Consider the following 14,078-nt stretch of genomic DNA (forward strand, 5'->3'; position numbering starts at 1 on the left):
AAGGTTTAGCTGAAGGCAGCATCCTGCCAAGGCAGAGAGTCCCATATGCCAATTTTTAACCCTGTTTTAACAAAGTTTCATGGAATTTACTTCTAGATGATAGCCGGAACTCTGCATTCTGGTCTCCAGCAGGCTCAGGTCAAAACAGATACAGCTGGTTTCTGTCCACAGAATGGGGTTAAGGGACCAAGTTGAGATGTCAAGCAAACCAGATGTAGAATTTTCCACCCTCCATTATCCAACCATGGATACAGCATGATCTCCGTGGCCCGTGTGGTCTCCAGGACCTCTCCACCAACATCTTTTGAGCCTCTGCAGTGGACTCCCATGCCTTTCCTATGTCTCTGTACACATCGTGATTGCTCAGCACCTCCGAGGCATTTCTGGCAGACACCGGAAAAAAGATAACCCAGCGAGGGCCGGGCATGGCTCCCCTTTTCCTTCACTCCCCCGGCCCCCCACGGGCCGTGGCAGAGCACAGGCCCCGAGGCAGGACAGGACGGGCCCCGGCAGGGCCTCAGCCTCCTTTCCCCCGGCCCAGGCCCGGGGCGGAAGGCAGCCGCCCTCTCCAAGAGCCGACGTGTCTGGGTCTGGGCCCGGCTTCCGCGGCGCGGGGTGCGGCCGGGCCGGGCCCCGCTGCTTCCCCCGTGCCCCACAGAGCGGGCCGGGGCGGGAGGGCTCCGCGGCGTGGGAACAGCCGGGCGGGGCGAAGGGAGGGAAGATGGCCGGGGCAGGCGCCGGGCGGCAGGCGGCGGCGGGGCGCTGCTGACCGGCGGGCGGGGGCGCTCCGGCCGGGATCGGGGGCTGGGAGCCGGGGCGGCGCGGGGCAGGTCCCGGGCGGGGTTAGGAAGCGCGGCGGGGCTGGTCCCGGCTTGGAGCGGGGCTGGCGCGGGGGAGGATGAGCTCGGCGCGGCGCAGCCGGAGCCGCCCGAGTCCCGCTCCCTGCGGGGCCGCCTGTTAGTGCTGGAGGAAGAAGAGGAGGAGGAGGCGGCGGCGGGCGGCCGCGGCCCGGGCGGGACTGGAGCTGCCCCGGCGGCGGGCGGGGAGCGGCTTTCGGCCGGCGCAGGGCGGCGGCGGCCCGGCGGCGGAGCGGCCATGCCGTGGTTGAGCGGCGGGCGGCGGCGGCGGCAGCAGCAAGCGGCGGCGGGACAGGGCGGCGGGCCGGCGGCGGGCGGACAGCGGGGCCGGGAGAGCTCGGAGCTGCCGCTGCCCGCCGGCTGGGAGGAAGCGAGGGACTTCGACGGACGAGTCTTTTACATCGACCACAACACCCGGCAGACCTCGTGGATCGACCCCCGGGACAGGTACGAGTGAGATCGGGGGGGAAAGAGGGCCTGAACCCCGTTCACCCGGGGCCGGGCCCGGGCCCGGGCCCATCGGCGACATTTTCCTTCCCCCGTCCGCGGACGCCGGCAGGGTGTGGGCGGCGGGGCCGGCGGTGCCGCTGCCGGCGGGGCAGTCGGAGGCTCCGGGTTGGCGGCCCAGGGTGGGGGCTCTGTCACACCGGCTCTCCGGTGCCCATCGTGGGGGCAGAGCCTCTACCCTTGCTGCTGATGGGTTTGTCGGAAGTGTTAAATATTAAATCCGCTCCAGAAAAAAAGAACTGAGGCTTTCTGCCCCCCACCTCCCCGTAGTTGGTGCTCGGACTAAGCGTTGTGTGAGTGCGGGGGGAGATGGGGAGGTAGGAGTGCTGACACCGCCTGTGTTTATACTCCTCACGTACCGGAGCAGCCCCGCTGTAACCGAGCGGCTTGGCCATCCTGATTTATTAGCCGGGCTGAACTAATTGGCAGCAGCAGGCTGGAGGCATGCTGGAGTAATTTGGTAGATTACCTCCTCATAAAAGATAACGCTGCGTGGAGGTAAGCAAACCGGGAAATTCCTGCACTTAATTTGACAAATACGCGGTCTGCTGCAAATTAGCAGCAAAAATCTGCAGCTGCGTGGTGTCCGGGGCAGCGTCTGCACGGCCCGGCGGTGCGTGGGGAGACCGAGTTAGGCCTTTTCTTCTCACTTAGAGTGAATAAATGCGGGCAGGTCTTACTGCTTTAGCAGAAATGCGCTATAAGCAGTATTTAAGCGTCGTAGCTGAAGTCTGGTGGAAGCGTGGGCTCTGCTGCGGGTGCTGCCCAGTAAAGGACGAGCTCGCTTCAAAGCGGTCGCCTAAAAATTTCCACGCGGAGTCGGTGAACACAAGTGTCAGTATTTTAGGTGTCTGCGAAATAAGAAACATATGTCTCTGTGTATGCTTTTCTATATTAAACAATGTTTTTACAGTAAGTGAAAGTTGGACAAGGACAGTTTGAACCTCAGCCAGAGAGAGCTACCTTGCCAGAAGTATGCCTGGAATGTTAAGCAGGCCACAGAAACATTAAGCGCAGTCTGGGTTAAAGACTGTAGTAATTTGAGAGATTCCTGTCGTTTTGCACTACAATGCGTAATTGTTTAAATGGCCTAAATATTTACCTACCGGATAATGTTTTATCTCATTGTGTGAACGTACTTATGCATGCACGTATTTTTTGTTGAGATGTTAAGTGTTTGTTAATGTGTTTTAGATAGCACATTTTTTTCAACGTCAGAATGCATGTGCACGTCGTTAAGTTACTTTTAATACCGTATTGTAAAGGTAATCGATGTCTGTTGCTTCTCTGCATTTCATCCTTTCCATTAAATTTCAGAGTATGCGGTTTTGTGTTCTGCAGTATCTCCTATACAGACAATAACATAAAGGATTTAGCCATTTACTACAGTGTTAAAAACGAGCTACTGTTCAACTTCTGTAGTATTGCTAAAAATACGGCTCCATGTTTGGAAGAAATAATTGAAATGCCACACGTTGCTTGAAATTTTGTCTAAATACTTCACTCCGAGGTTTAAACTTAGATCTATTTTTCACATTGGTTAAGAACAGGCAGGCGAGCAGAGGTTGAGACATTTGCATTGGGGCAGATAGAAAAGAGATGGTGTTCTCATGAGCATGTTATCAGTAGTTTGTAGAGTAGCAGGAGCTCGTTCTATGAATGCAGAGTTAATCTCTGGTAGAGAATAGACTACTGCTGTTATTTTAGTGAGATGTCTGGGTTTTGCATGGCAGAAAGTGAACAGTCTTTTTGGGTTTCACTGCAGTTATTCAGATTCCCATAGGCAACAGGGAAGTAGGAAAGGATCAAGGTAGTTGTTTTCTGAGGAAGTTCGGGAAGGAAAGGTAAGAGCAACGGTGAAATGGTATTGAAGCTCTATTTTTGCAAAAAGTGTTCAAGTGGAGGGTAGAATAACCTACTTGTGGTGTATGTACCTCAGCATTATGACTTAGGCATAGAGTGACAAAGTTCAGCTCCCCATTTCTGTGTTTGAGTGGTTTTATTTCTACCTAGGAGGAATTGGACAGAGCTGTGAGACCTTAGGCCATGCTGCACTTGATCATGGGCTCTGAGAATCAGCACCTCCAAGCTTTCCTATGGCTAGTAGTCTCTAAGCACCCCTACAGGCTCCTCTTTCCATTTAGCTGGCATTCAGTAGTTTCTTTTTTGTTTTTTCTTTCCAGGACTCCCCCTGAGGTTTCCGAGCCTTTTGTATAGTTTGGTTAGTGAATTTGATTTGAAATAATTATTCAATTAAAAATCCCACCACAAAACAAAACAAATTTCCCACCCCTCCCTCAATGTTTTTCCCCATTGAAGCCAAAAAGACAAAGAAATGCTAATTGGAGAAGTGCTCTATAAAGGATTTTGGAGTTCAGGAAAGATGAGATGATGAGGGTGAGGGGGGGAAGTCAGAATAATAAAGACAGAAGGGAAAAAGGATTCACAAGTGGATGCCTTATGGTTTTCTGTGGTAAGAAAAACGAGGTGAAAGAGTGATAAGAAATGAGATTTGAGAAGGGTGTTATCTTCAGTATCAAATCAGTGGTAGGTTCTGGTGGATACTGTGTTGCTCTGCACGGATTGTGTGTAATGAATTGATTGCGGATGGTTGTTTAGCAGATCCTGTAGATCTCAGAAGGCCATTCAGTGCATGTTTTCATCTCATGGTAGTAGTCATCTTTTATCTTAATAGATTGTAAATTCTTCAAGGCAGGGAACTGCCTTTTTATCTTGTGTTTGCACAGTACTTGCTACATTGAGATTCTGTTCAATAACGGGATTGTAAATGAATTTATAAAAGACTGACTGTGTTTATGGTTGATATTGATGATCCTTGTGGCACCAGAGATCTTATTACTGTTGCTGTTTGTTACAAGACTGTTTTCAAGTGATTAGAGCTTAGAAAAAATTCTTGGAGTTTGGCAAAAGCTTTTGAGCTCATGAGTCTTGCTAGATTTGCTGTACCTGGAAACTTCACCTAAAATACAGTGTTGTTTTTTTTTTTTAATAACTAGGGAAGAGGGAATCTTTCAGCTTCTTAACGTGACTTGTCCTGGTGGTTTAAAATTTGAATCATATTCTTTTGGAGTGAGGATTTTAGACTTAAGAGGTGTAGGAGTGTTTTTGCATGGAGAAATCATCCATTTGGACCAGTTGGGGAAGAATTATAAAATCAGTATGGGCTTGGTGAAGAACTGGGTTTTAGCAGCTGCATGTAACTTCCTGCAACATGGACTGCTGGTACTGGGGAGTTTTTCTGTCCTGTGTCCTCATTAGCATTCTAATTCTGAGGCCTGATAGCTGAATGATGTGAGCACAGGAGCACCCTGGCCTTGTAGAAGAGGTGGATTGGAACAAGGAGTATGGGATCAATTGGGGTCAACCCTGGAATTTGACAGAGAAGGAGGGAAATTTCGTAGGTTTTTAAAGCAAAGCAATTGGGAGCTAGGGATAAGGAGAAGGTGGATGGCACCTGAAGTCTGGGAAGAAAAAAGTAGGGGAACTGGACCGAAAACCAGTAGAGCAGGGAGCAACAGGTAAGGAGAAACTGGTCTGGTGAGGGTTCAGGGTGTGAGGCTGTCAGCTCTTTTTTGTACAGGGAACCCTAAGGGAAAAGAAGAAGCATTGGGTTTGGCTGAGGAATCTTCAGGGTGAGCAAATACCACGAGGGGCAGTATGCAAAGTCTGAGTGAACAAGGGAAGATGACTTGAAGGTGAAATATAAGAACTATGTGTGAGATGTGAGTATGGGGGTCAAGAAATGTAAGATGTGCTGGACAAGGAGATTATTGAAAAGTCAGAATTGTAGAGACTGGAAAGAAGCAGGGAAGACTAATGAGTTTAAAACAAGGAGTCAGCTTGGCGAAGTCACTAGTGGCAGGTATCTGTTGTTAGGAGTGCAGAGTAGAAATATTTAAATGAATACTGGGTAGGGAAGTCCAGAAGTGCTGACTGCTTTTTGCTGAATTATTTCAGGACTCCTTATTCTCATCATTTATTTGATTTTAGCAAGTGCCTGTATTACACAGTTAGTTGACTTTTTCTGTTGGGTGAGACAAGTCTGCTGCTATTGTTGTGGCCTCAGTTATGGCAAGTGGCACAACAAGGTGTTCATACATGTGCTCATGTGATGCTACATATTGTGATTTCTCTTTCCCCAGACTGGCTTTATAAAGGAATAAGAAATTGTAAGTAAGAAGCCTAAATAAAAAGCATATTCATGTCAGATATTCAAATCTAGAAATATCCTGACTTTGGGTCCCTTAGCTACTGCTTGTTTTGTATTAAAAGAGCATTTTTAGTGACAAATTATTTTCTCATTAATTTTCTTGCCTGATTTGAAACATGTAAAGGAGCAACTCTGAGGGCGGATGGGAGAACTGTGAAGTGGTGAGATTTGCTTCTGAAGATTTTGCCCAAATTGGAAGACGGGCCTTTAGTGAGGCAAGGGATCTTTTGATGTGCCACCATGCAATAAAGTTAGAAAGTCAGTGGCCTCTTTGTCAAGGCAAGAAAATATTTCCTAGTGTATTGGAATTTATCTGTACAGTTGGCAATATTCAGCAATCCAAAGACAGTCATAAAAAGCATTAATTTTTTTTCAAAAATAGCTTTTTTCTTGGTCTGCCTTAAACCCCTATACTGAGAGTTGATATTAGTGACATTCATTATTAGAATTCAAATACTTATATTCCAAAACATGTGACACATGAAGGCAGCAGTATAGTTTGTACCACTGCCATTTTTGAGTGTCGCCTTCAGGTTTGTATGTGTTTTCAGACTTTTCTTGTCTACTTCCAGTTTGTTGTATTTTGTTGTTCAACTCTGTCCACTCATAGTTTTGTTTTGAGCTAATGCCATTTGTGGAATGGGAGGAAAACAAAGTGATTGTTGATCATTACTTTAGGCTTCCCTCAGAAAATATTTCAATGACTGGACAAATTTAAATCATATGCTGTATTTGACTATGATACAGGTTATTAATATAAAATAAAACCTGTAAGGTACAGAAATATGTTTCTGGAAGTGATTTTTGGAAAATGTTTTAGGTGGAGCAGAACTGTTGAAATACTAATTTGGTTGTGATTTTATAAATTTGCTTTCTAGGCTGTTGTTACCAAGCTCACAAGAGATGAAGAAGCTTGGAAAGGAAAAAAAGAATTGTTGAATGAGTATAGATCTGGAAAATGTGCTCTCCCATGAGAGGAAACGAGTTGAATTTATTCAGTTTTAGAGGTTCTTAAGAAGTGATTTGAGTACTGTTCATTAAAAGAGATGATACCAGAGACTTCAGAACTCTTTTCTTTGGTAGATTTGTAATAGTATCTGATAGAAATTAAACCCAGAAATATGCTGTGATTTTAATCGTAGTAGATATTAGATGTCAGAGTAGTTTTTCCACTCCTTTACTCTATGGCTGAAATCACCTATTTTTTGTTCCCAATTTAAGTCAGTTATCATTTGAAGTTTCCTTGTTTATGACCATCAATTTTTACTGCCTCCATTGCATGATATATCATTTGACCTGTATTTAAAATACATATAGTGAAGTATATCTCACAAGGATTGGCAGAGCAGCCATCCTTTCATTAGAAAGCGGAGAGCTGCTCTATTTGGTTGTTTCTCTTTATGCACCCAGGAAGAAATCCTATTTATTGTCATTACTTCAGGCATCTAGGTCACTGCAGTTGCACCATTTGATTGCCTTAAGTTGGCAATACAGTGGACTTGATAGAATTTATACAAAGAGCATTGCATATAAAACTGTATTTGAGATCCAGATGTTTTGAATTTTCTTTGTAAATGTCAAGCCTGGATGCAGCCACAGCGTGGATGGGAAAGCTGTGCAGCTGTGTAGACTGCTCTCCTGGTATGTGACTGGGAATACATGCTGCAGCAAATGGTGTTGAGGAAGGGCTGCAGCACCCTAATGTGCACATATTTGTAGTTTAGCTGTTGCTCGGACTAATGCAGTAATATTTTTAAGGGCGTGCTGTAGCTGACATTTGTTTTGAAAGCTTCACATATGTGTGTATGCTATGATAGATCTACTTTTGTGCCTTTCATGAGGGAGATAAATTCATATATTTTATCATCCTATCTCGTAGGTTTTCAGACAGATATTTAACTTCATATTGTGCGTGAATTCCATGAAAATGTTTCTGATTAAGAATGAATGAAGACACAAGCATCCTAGAATTAATGTTATTTATGTTTTTCAAGCTTTTGTTTGATTGGTAGATTCGGATTAGGAGTTAACATGTTACAATGTTAATCAGCTAAGTTATGGTAAATACTTCTAAATTACTGCTTTCCCCCTCTCCTCCTGTAATCTCACCTCTCTGATTTAAATGTTTTAAAAAAGTAACTTGATTTCAGATTTATATTGCTGCTGGAAAAGCAGTGTCTGTATGAAGTGAGCATTAATGTTTTCTTGTGATTTAGCATTGTTATAAATAAGTGCTACATCTCCAATCACAGAGTATTATAAATGTTTTTAGTAGTTTTTCAGTGTCTTGAAAAGTAGAGGTAGAAGGCATCCACTGATTCTTCCTAAGATGAAGGGTTTTCCTTATGGTACAATAATAGTGATTTATGGTTTATTTAATTGGCTTTTGCTCGTTAAAATACGTATCCTTTGAAAATCTGGCTTAGGTAGCATAAAATTTCAAAACCTAATGCATTTGTGCTAAAGCATCAAAACATCTCTTGAGCCACAGAAATCTCATTAACAAAACCAGTCCCTGCTGTTGAGCTTCTTGACATTTTATTAAAGGTGAAGGGTTTTTTGTGTGTGGAGTTTTTACCTCTTAATGGAAGTATTTTCAGCAATTAGATATGTAAGGTAGACACCTGCCTTATTGTATTTGTGTGCATGCTAGAATTAAATTAGCAGTTGTGCCTTGAGTGTGTTACAGCAATGTGATGGCGCGTGTTATGAGGGCTGTTTCTTGAAGGGTTCTGTGACATGGTATTGACTCACTTCTGTGTTGGTTCTTTCTTGCAAACTGAGAAACCCTGTCCTGTTGGAACTTGTCCATGCTTGAAACTGTCAGAGAAGGTTCTTTGCTATTTTTATATATATAAATTAATGTGTATCTAAGTTGGTAAAGACATAGTTGTTGTATTTATTGTAATTAAACTGCACCACGCGTTGTAAAAAGAAAATTGGGTGTTTTCATTAGCGTATGTTCTGAAGAGTATGGGGAGGGAAGTCTCTGCTTTTCAGGATCTGTACATGTGAGAATGAAAGATTTGAAATGTCAGAAGGCTAGGGCTGGGGTTTAAGTTCTATTATCTGGAGAAAAAAATCCTATTTAGGCTTGGATGCTAGTGATTAGTTTGAGAGATAACAACTTCATGTTTTTAGCAAGTATAAATATAGTGACAACGCTGTGTAAACATAAGAACAAATGACTTGTAGGCAGTAAAAAAACTTAGAAACTTATCTATAGCAGAGCCCTGTTAACAAGCTTCACAGAGGTGCCTGTTAAATATAATGTTGGTTTATAATTTTGTGTTTTTGGTTGGAAGGTAGAGCTTTGTAAGGTTGTAGGTGAGGCCAAACAGGAGTATTTTGTTGATACATTGTTGAAAAAAGTTAAACTAATACTTTTCTGCCTACAGTTAAAAATAGAACTTCCTGAATATCTTATCTGCTGCAGATGTGACAGTTCACATTCACCAGCAAAGTCAGCCAGTATTGCAGCTTTTAAGTAATCTTCAGCTAGTTTCTAGTTGAAAGAAGCACGCTAGAGAAAGCATGCTCTAGGTATTTTTCCTACCCCATTCCCTGCTGTGGCAGGGCAGGGAGCACGCTCAGCAAGGTTTGGCAATACAGTGCTCTTGAGCTAATAATTCACTGCTGCCAAAACCAGTGATGTCCTCCCTGCCAAACCACATGGTCTCACCCCTCTCTCGCACTGGTACTCTTGCTTATCTGACCTTGCAGTAAGAAAAATGAGAAAAAACCCCAACCCTAAGCAGTATTCCATGAATCGTTTTTTGGGGAAGGGTAGTGTTCAGCTGGTTTAGTTCCCTAAGCTGACTTAACCTTTGGGGCAGATGGGTATTTAAGTGGTTTATGTCAATTAAGTTGGATTCAATAAGGAATTGGATTAGGCAAAAGTGATGAGTCAGTTTAAAACCTTCTTTGAGTAAATCCTCTTTGTGAATGGCAGCCTTGACTACTGATTTTTAAAATATTCCCATAGTAAAACAACACATCTCTAAACAAGCTTCAAGTTACGTTTTAAAAGAAGGGAGTCAGTTCTCAGACATAAGGTGGATGTTTAAAGGCCAACAGAGGGAAAATAGGTGTCAGAGTCAGTTTTTTAGAGTAGCAGCCCTGAAGTGGCTATTACGAGGTGATAGAGCTGCAAGTAGCAGAACCGATTTGGGAGCTGAGCTTGTGGTATCATCACCAGCTAGGAAACACTAACGTCTTGGTGAAGTCAGTGGTGAGACTGCCGTTGCTGACAGGGAACAAAGTTGATGTGTGAGGAGATTGGACCAGATGTGTGTTTGGGAGGTATGTGTTAGGGAAGTAAGTTCAGGTAGATGTGGGAAGGATCTTGACAGTGGAGCACTTCCAAGGAAGATCTCAGTCGGGTGTAGAAGTGTAAGGTGTGACTGAGGAACGGATGGAGCATGAAAAGGCATGTCAAGGTAACAACAAAAACCACAGAGCAGCTATTTGGGTGACCTAAAAGGTGGTTTTGTCACCAGTGTTTAGGGTGAGAACTCGTCAAAAGATCATTACAGTGCATCTGGAGGATTTTTTAAGGGAGATGAATGTGTACAGGTGGAAATTGCCAGGTCATAGAGGAGGAGGTTGTAAATATTAGGATTAGAAGAACAAGATTTTTGTTTTTGCTTGTGGAGACGAGTAGGGACTCTGATGATGTGCTCTTTTTTCCTTGACACCAATCTAGCCTATTTCGTGAGAATAAATCCTTCAGTTCTTAGCCAGTCATTGGTAGCAAGGAATGGGGGTGTCGGCTTTGTTCTGCCATGGCACAGGGTCTTGATCATTTCTTATTCTGTCCCAAATAGGAAAATTAATTTGGACTTAATACAATGAAAGTGTGCTAAAAGGTTGGCAAGACATGATCTGTGACTTTTAATAGCTGGTTGAATTCTTCGAGTCAGCCATTTAATACTGTTACCCACCTGGTGAGGCTTGCTCTAGGTACATGTTGCATGATCAAATAAGCTGAAATGTTTCTCAGTTTGTTTCTCTACTTTTCTGTGGGTGTTGGCTGGAGTAGGGAAAGGCTTTTGCATCCAGTGATGAGCTTGGTGGTCTCCCCGTGGTTTGCACGATGAAGGCAGTTCTGTGCTGTACTGTTCACTCTTTGGCTGAAGGAGCTGGTTGCCATCAAGGGCTGAGTTAGTAAATATCAAAACCTAAAGCAACTACATTTTTTTATTTTTATTTTCAAAGACTTTTCTATTTCAGTATATTTAATTGGCAGCGGGACAAAAATAAAGTGCAGCGATACCAATACCCTTGAACCAGCAACAGAGAATCAAAGGCTATCTTTCATAGTGTTCTGAAAGAGTTATTTTCAAGATGAAGTATCTATGGAGAATCTTGTGGAAACTATTTTGACTTATATTGTACTTAAGCTGAAACTCTTTCGCACAATGAGTGATTAGGGTTCTTTATGGCAAAATGCAAAGTTTGGTATTGAAGCTGAAAATGTATAATATTTCAAAATTGATTTATTTAATGTTGGATTGCAGTTTAAACAGCTAAAAAACAGCAGCTAAAACAGCTAAGTTTAAACAGCTTAAAAGACTTCTAAAAAGCAGTAATGCACAACATTTTCTTAGAAAGCGGGACCTATCCATGTTTGGGAAGGCAGCTGAAGTACTGCATAATTATCTAATTCTATAGCATAAACAAATTGTGACCCACTTCTCAAAGGTGGAGACAGTCCAAAGTTACTTGACTTGAGTATTCTATGAGTGCTTAAAAGAGAATTACAGAATAAAAAGTGTACTACCTTTTTTTGGGGGGGCAGTGTAGGGACAGTTAGGAGATGGAGAAGGAAGTGTGCGTGTTTGGAAATAACTGTTTGAACACTTGTGTGTCTTTTGCTTCCCCCAGATTACACCTTCTGGATAAGACCAAGAATCAGAGTATTAAAAATATGCTAAGGCACATAGGTAAAAATTCTTGAACCCCAAACTTCAGAATAAGTTAACCACAAAAGCCAAGAAATAATTTATTTAATGACCATCATGCCTGTTGGATCAAAGTAGCGTCTAAATAGCCTTAAACACTATAATTGATGATTAACACAAATTAACCTGGTGATCATCTGTTAGAGATAGCGTAACAGAACTCTACTTGATATTGCTAAAAAATAAATTGGAGGAAATGGTTGGAGATGAAACTGCAATAGGTAATTTGTTAAAATTTAGTTAAAAACATGTATATTCATATTGTATATTTGTTTTCAACTGTATGCAGTGGACTGATTGGCAGCATTTGAAAAAAAGTGTGCACTGCTCTGTGTTGGTTTGACTTATTTTTGCTTTTCTGCCAGCTCATAGTTTATTCAAGGGAAAGCCTAGTGGTGCCCTTGTGGTTATGCGTGTACTGAGATTTGTGATAAACAAGCACCATGTGCTTAAGACTCTGCACGGGCCTTTGAATACTGCATCTGTGCTTAATGTAGCTGCTCAGGGACAAATTATAGAATTATTTTTTTTAGAAAAATAGTCACTAGTACCAGCGTGCAGAAAGATGGTGAAAAATGCTGTACTTTGAAATGATGGGCTTGCTTCTTGCTTTTCTTTGAGATTCCTCTCAAGTAATCAAATGCAATCCATGCCTCAATAGACGTACACCTGTGAGCTTCCACTTTCTTAAGTTGATAATGCTTCAGAGGCTGAATTTTTCTATGAAAAGTACTTTGAAAATCCATTGTAGCCTGTTTCTTAATTGCAATTTGATTTTGATGCTTATGTCTCATCTGTATGGCAAAAGACATAGTTTTAACTAGATCTCCGTATTTCACAAAGGTTTTAAAAAAATAATTTTCCCCAGAAGGAGAGCAAAAGCATTTTAATTAAAAATAGTAAGATTTTTTTATCAGCTGTATTTTGTATTTGGACTGGTTACCATCATTTTGTGTTGCTTGTCAGGGAACTCTGGGAGTAAATGTCATGTCATAAAGAGGAATATCTGTTGTGAAAACTTCTTTTTGATTTCACACAGTTCTCAGCCCTTGGAAACGCAGCTTAATGCATGCATGGTCCAATACTTTAATGTCTTTGTTTATAGCCAGGGCTGCAGAAAGAAGCAACTCATCAGTTACCTGCATGACTAAAAGGTGGCTACAGCATGTACTGGAGCTCAAGAAATGAGATTTCTTAAGCCTTTTGCCTTAGTCAAAGGAAGCATTTAGAGAGATGGAAGGAGAGGTCCTAGAACTTGCCTTCATCCTTTCTTTTGTGTTGCTTGTATTTAATAATCTCTGTATATTGAGTCTTGTGTGCTGATTGACCTAAACAGCTTCTTGATTTCTCATAACACTGTGTAATGCACTGAATTAAAGAAGTGTTTTCTTTTGATCTTAGTGAATGGCTAGTTTCAGCTAAGTACCTTGGAACCGATCTGCTGTGTAAGTATGATTACTGTTCTTGAAGTGTGTTACTTAATGTCTTCTATTCAGGAAGATGATGATGTTGTTGAGGGAAAAATTAAGTGCTGAACCCTGCATACTTGTCTTAAGCAGAATTAATGTGGTAGATTTTGCTGTGTTCTCTATGGCTTGGTTGGGTTGTTGTGTTTTGTTGGTTTGTTTTTTTTTTTTTAATAGAGTACAGCTACAATTTTTTTCCCCCAAGAAATTGTGAAATAAACCCTTTAATTTTTGCTAAATAGAATCTTTCCCTTTAGCCTATTTTTGGAGTAGACTGTCAAGAGGTTTATGATCAGGCTGACTCTTGGATTCTGATAGATTGATGGTGCAATGAAGATACTGTATTTCCAGTCCCAGGAATTATTTTCTTATTGTAAAATAAGCTGCTTTGTAAGTTCCTGGCTCACCTTTAGTAGTTTTCTGTATGCACTTACATGAAGTCTAAGAAATGTTAGAAATTTCTTCAGTTGGACGTGATAGAAGGCTTTTGGAGCAAAGAGCATTTTTAATCCATGAGCAAGTATCCAAACACAATTGTGTAGGAAGGAGTATGTGAGTGGTCTGTACCATGCCATTCAATCATCTGAAATTTCAGGCAATTTACCATCTACCATCAGTATTTGTTTATGGCCATAATCTCAGTGCTTCTCTTAGTAAACACAATTCTGATTTTACATCTGGAAAGTTGGAGTTGTGAAATGTTTGTGGGGAGTGATCCATGGAAGGTTTGCTGAGCCATGATTAGTTTTGTGATGGTTTTTTTTCTTGGTTTCAGTTTTTAAAGAAAAGTCATAGTAGTGTTTCCTGTAATTGGCTGTAAATGTCACTCAGAGCATTCTTACTCTTTATACTGAATCTGTTCTTAGGGATTCAAGGCCTTTTAGGAAATTACCAGCTACTTTAATTTTCAATACATTTCCAGAAATGGCTTCTGGAAGTTTTGGCATAGATTTTGATATCCCAACTTTTTGTCTTCTTGGAGTGTATCATGCACTTAGAAAAAAGTCTTCAGTTTTCTCAGAAGAAAATATAAAAAAACCTTGAACATTTCATA

General features: G+C 42.0%; 1 protein-coding gene across 3 annotated transcripts in view; it reads left to right on the forward strand.

Annotated features, from left to right (window-relative positions):
• Window positions 1-809: 809 nt before the first annotated feature.
• WWC3 (WWC family member 3) overlaps window positions 810-14,078 on the forward strand; it is a 101,012-nt gene continuing 87,743 nt past the window's right edge. For 2 of the 3 annotated variants that reach the window (XM_038156689.1, XM_038156707.1), the window contains exon 1: window positions 810-1,304. In XM_038156689.1, coding sequence (XP_038012617.1) covers window positions 1,096-1,304 — 209 coding nt within the window. In that variant the 5' untranslated portion in view covers window positions 810-1,095. The remainder of the gene's footprint in view (window positions 1,305-14,078) is intronic. The other variant, XM_038156697.1, reaches the window with a different exon arrangement.

This window comes from Motacilla alba, chromosome 1 (assembly GCF_015832195.1).
Source record: "Motacilla alba alba isolate MOTALB_02 chromosome 1, Motacilla_alba_V1.0_pri, whole genome shotgun sequence".
NCBI classification, from domain to species: Eukaryota; Metazoa; Chordata; class Aves; order Passeriformes; family Motacillidae; genus Motacilla; species Motacilla alba.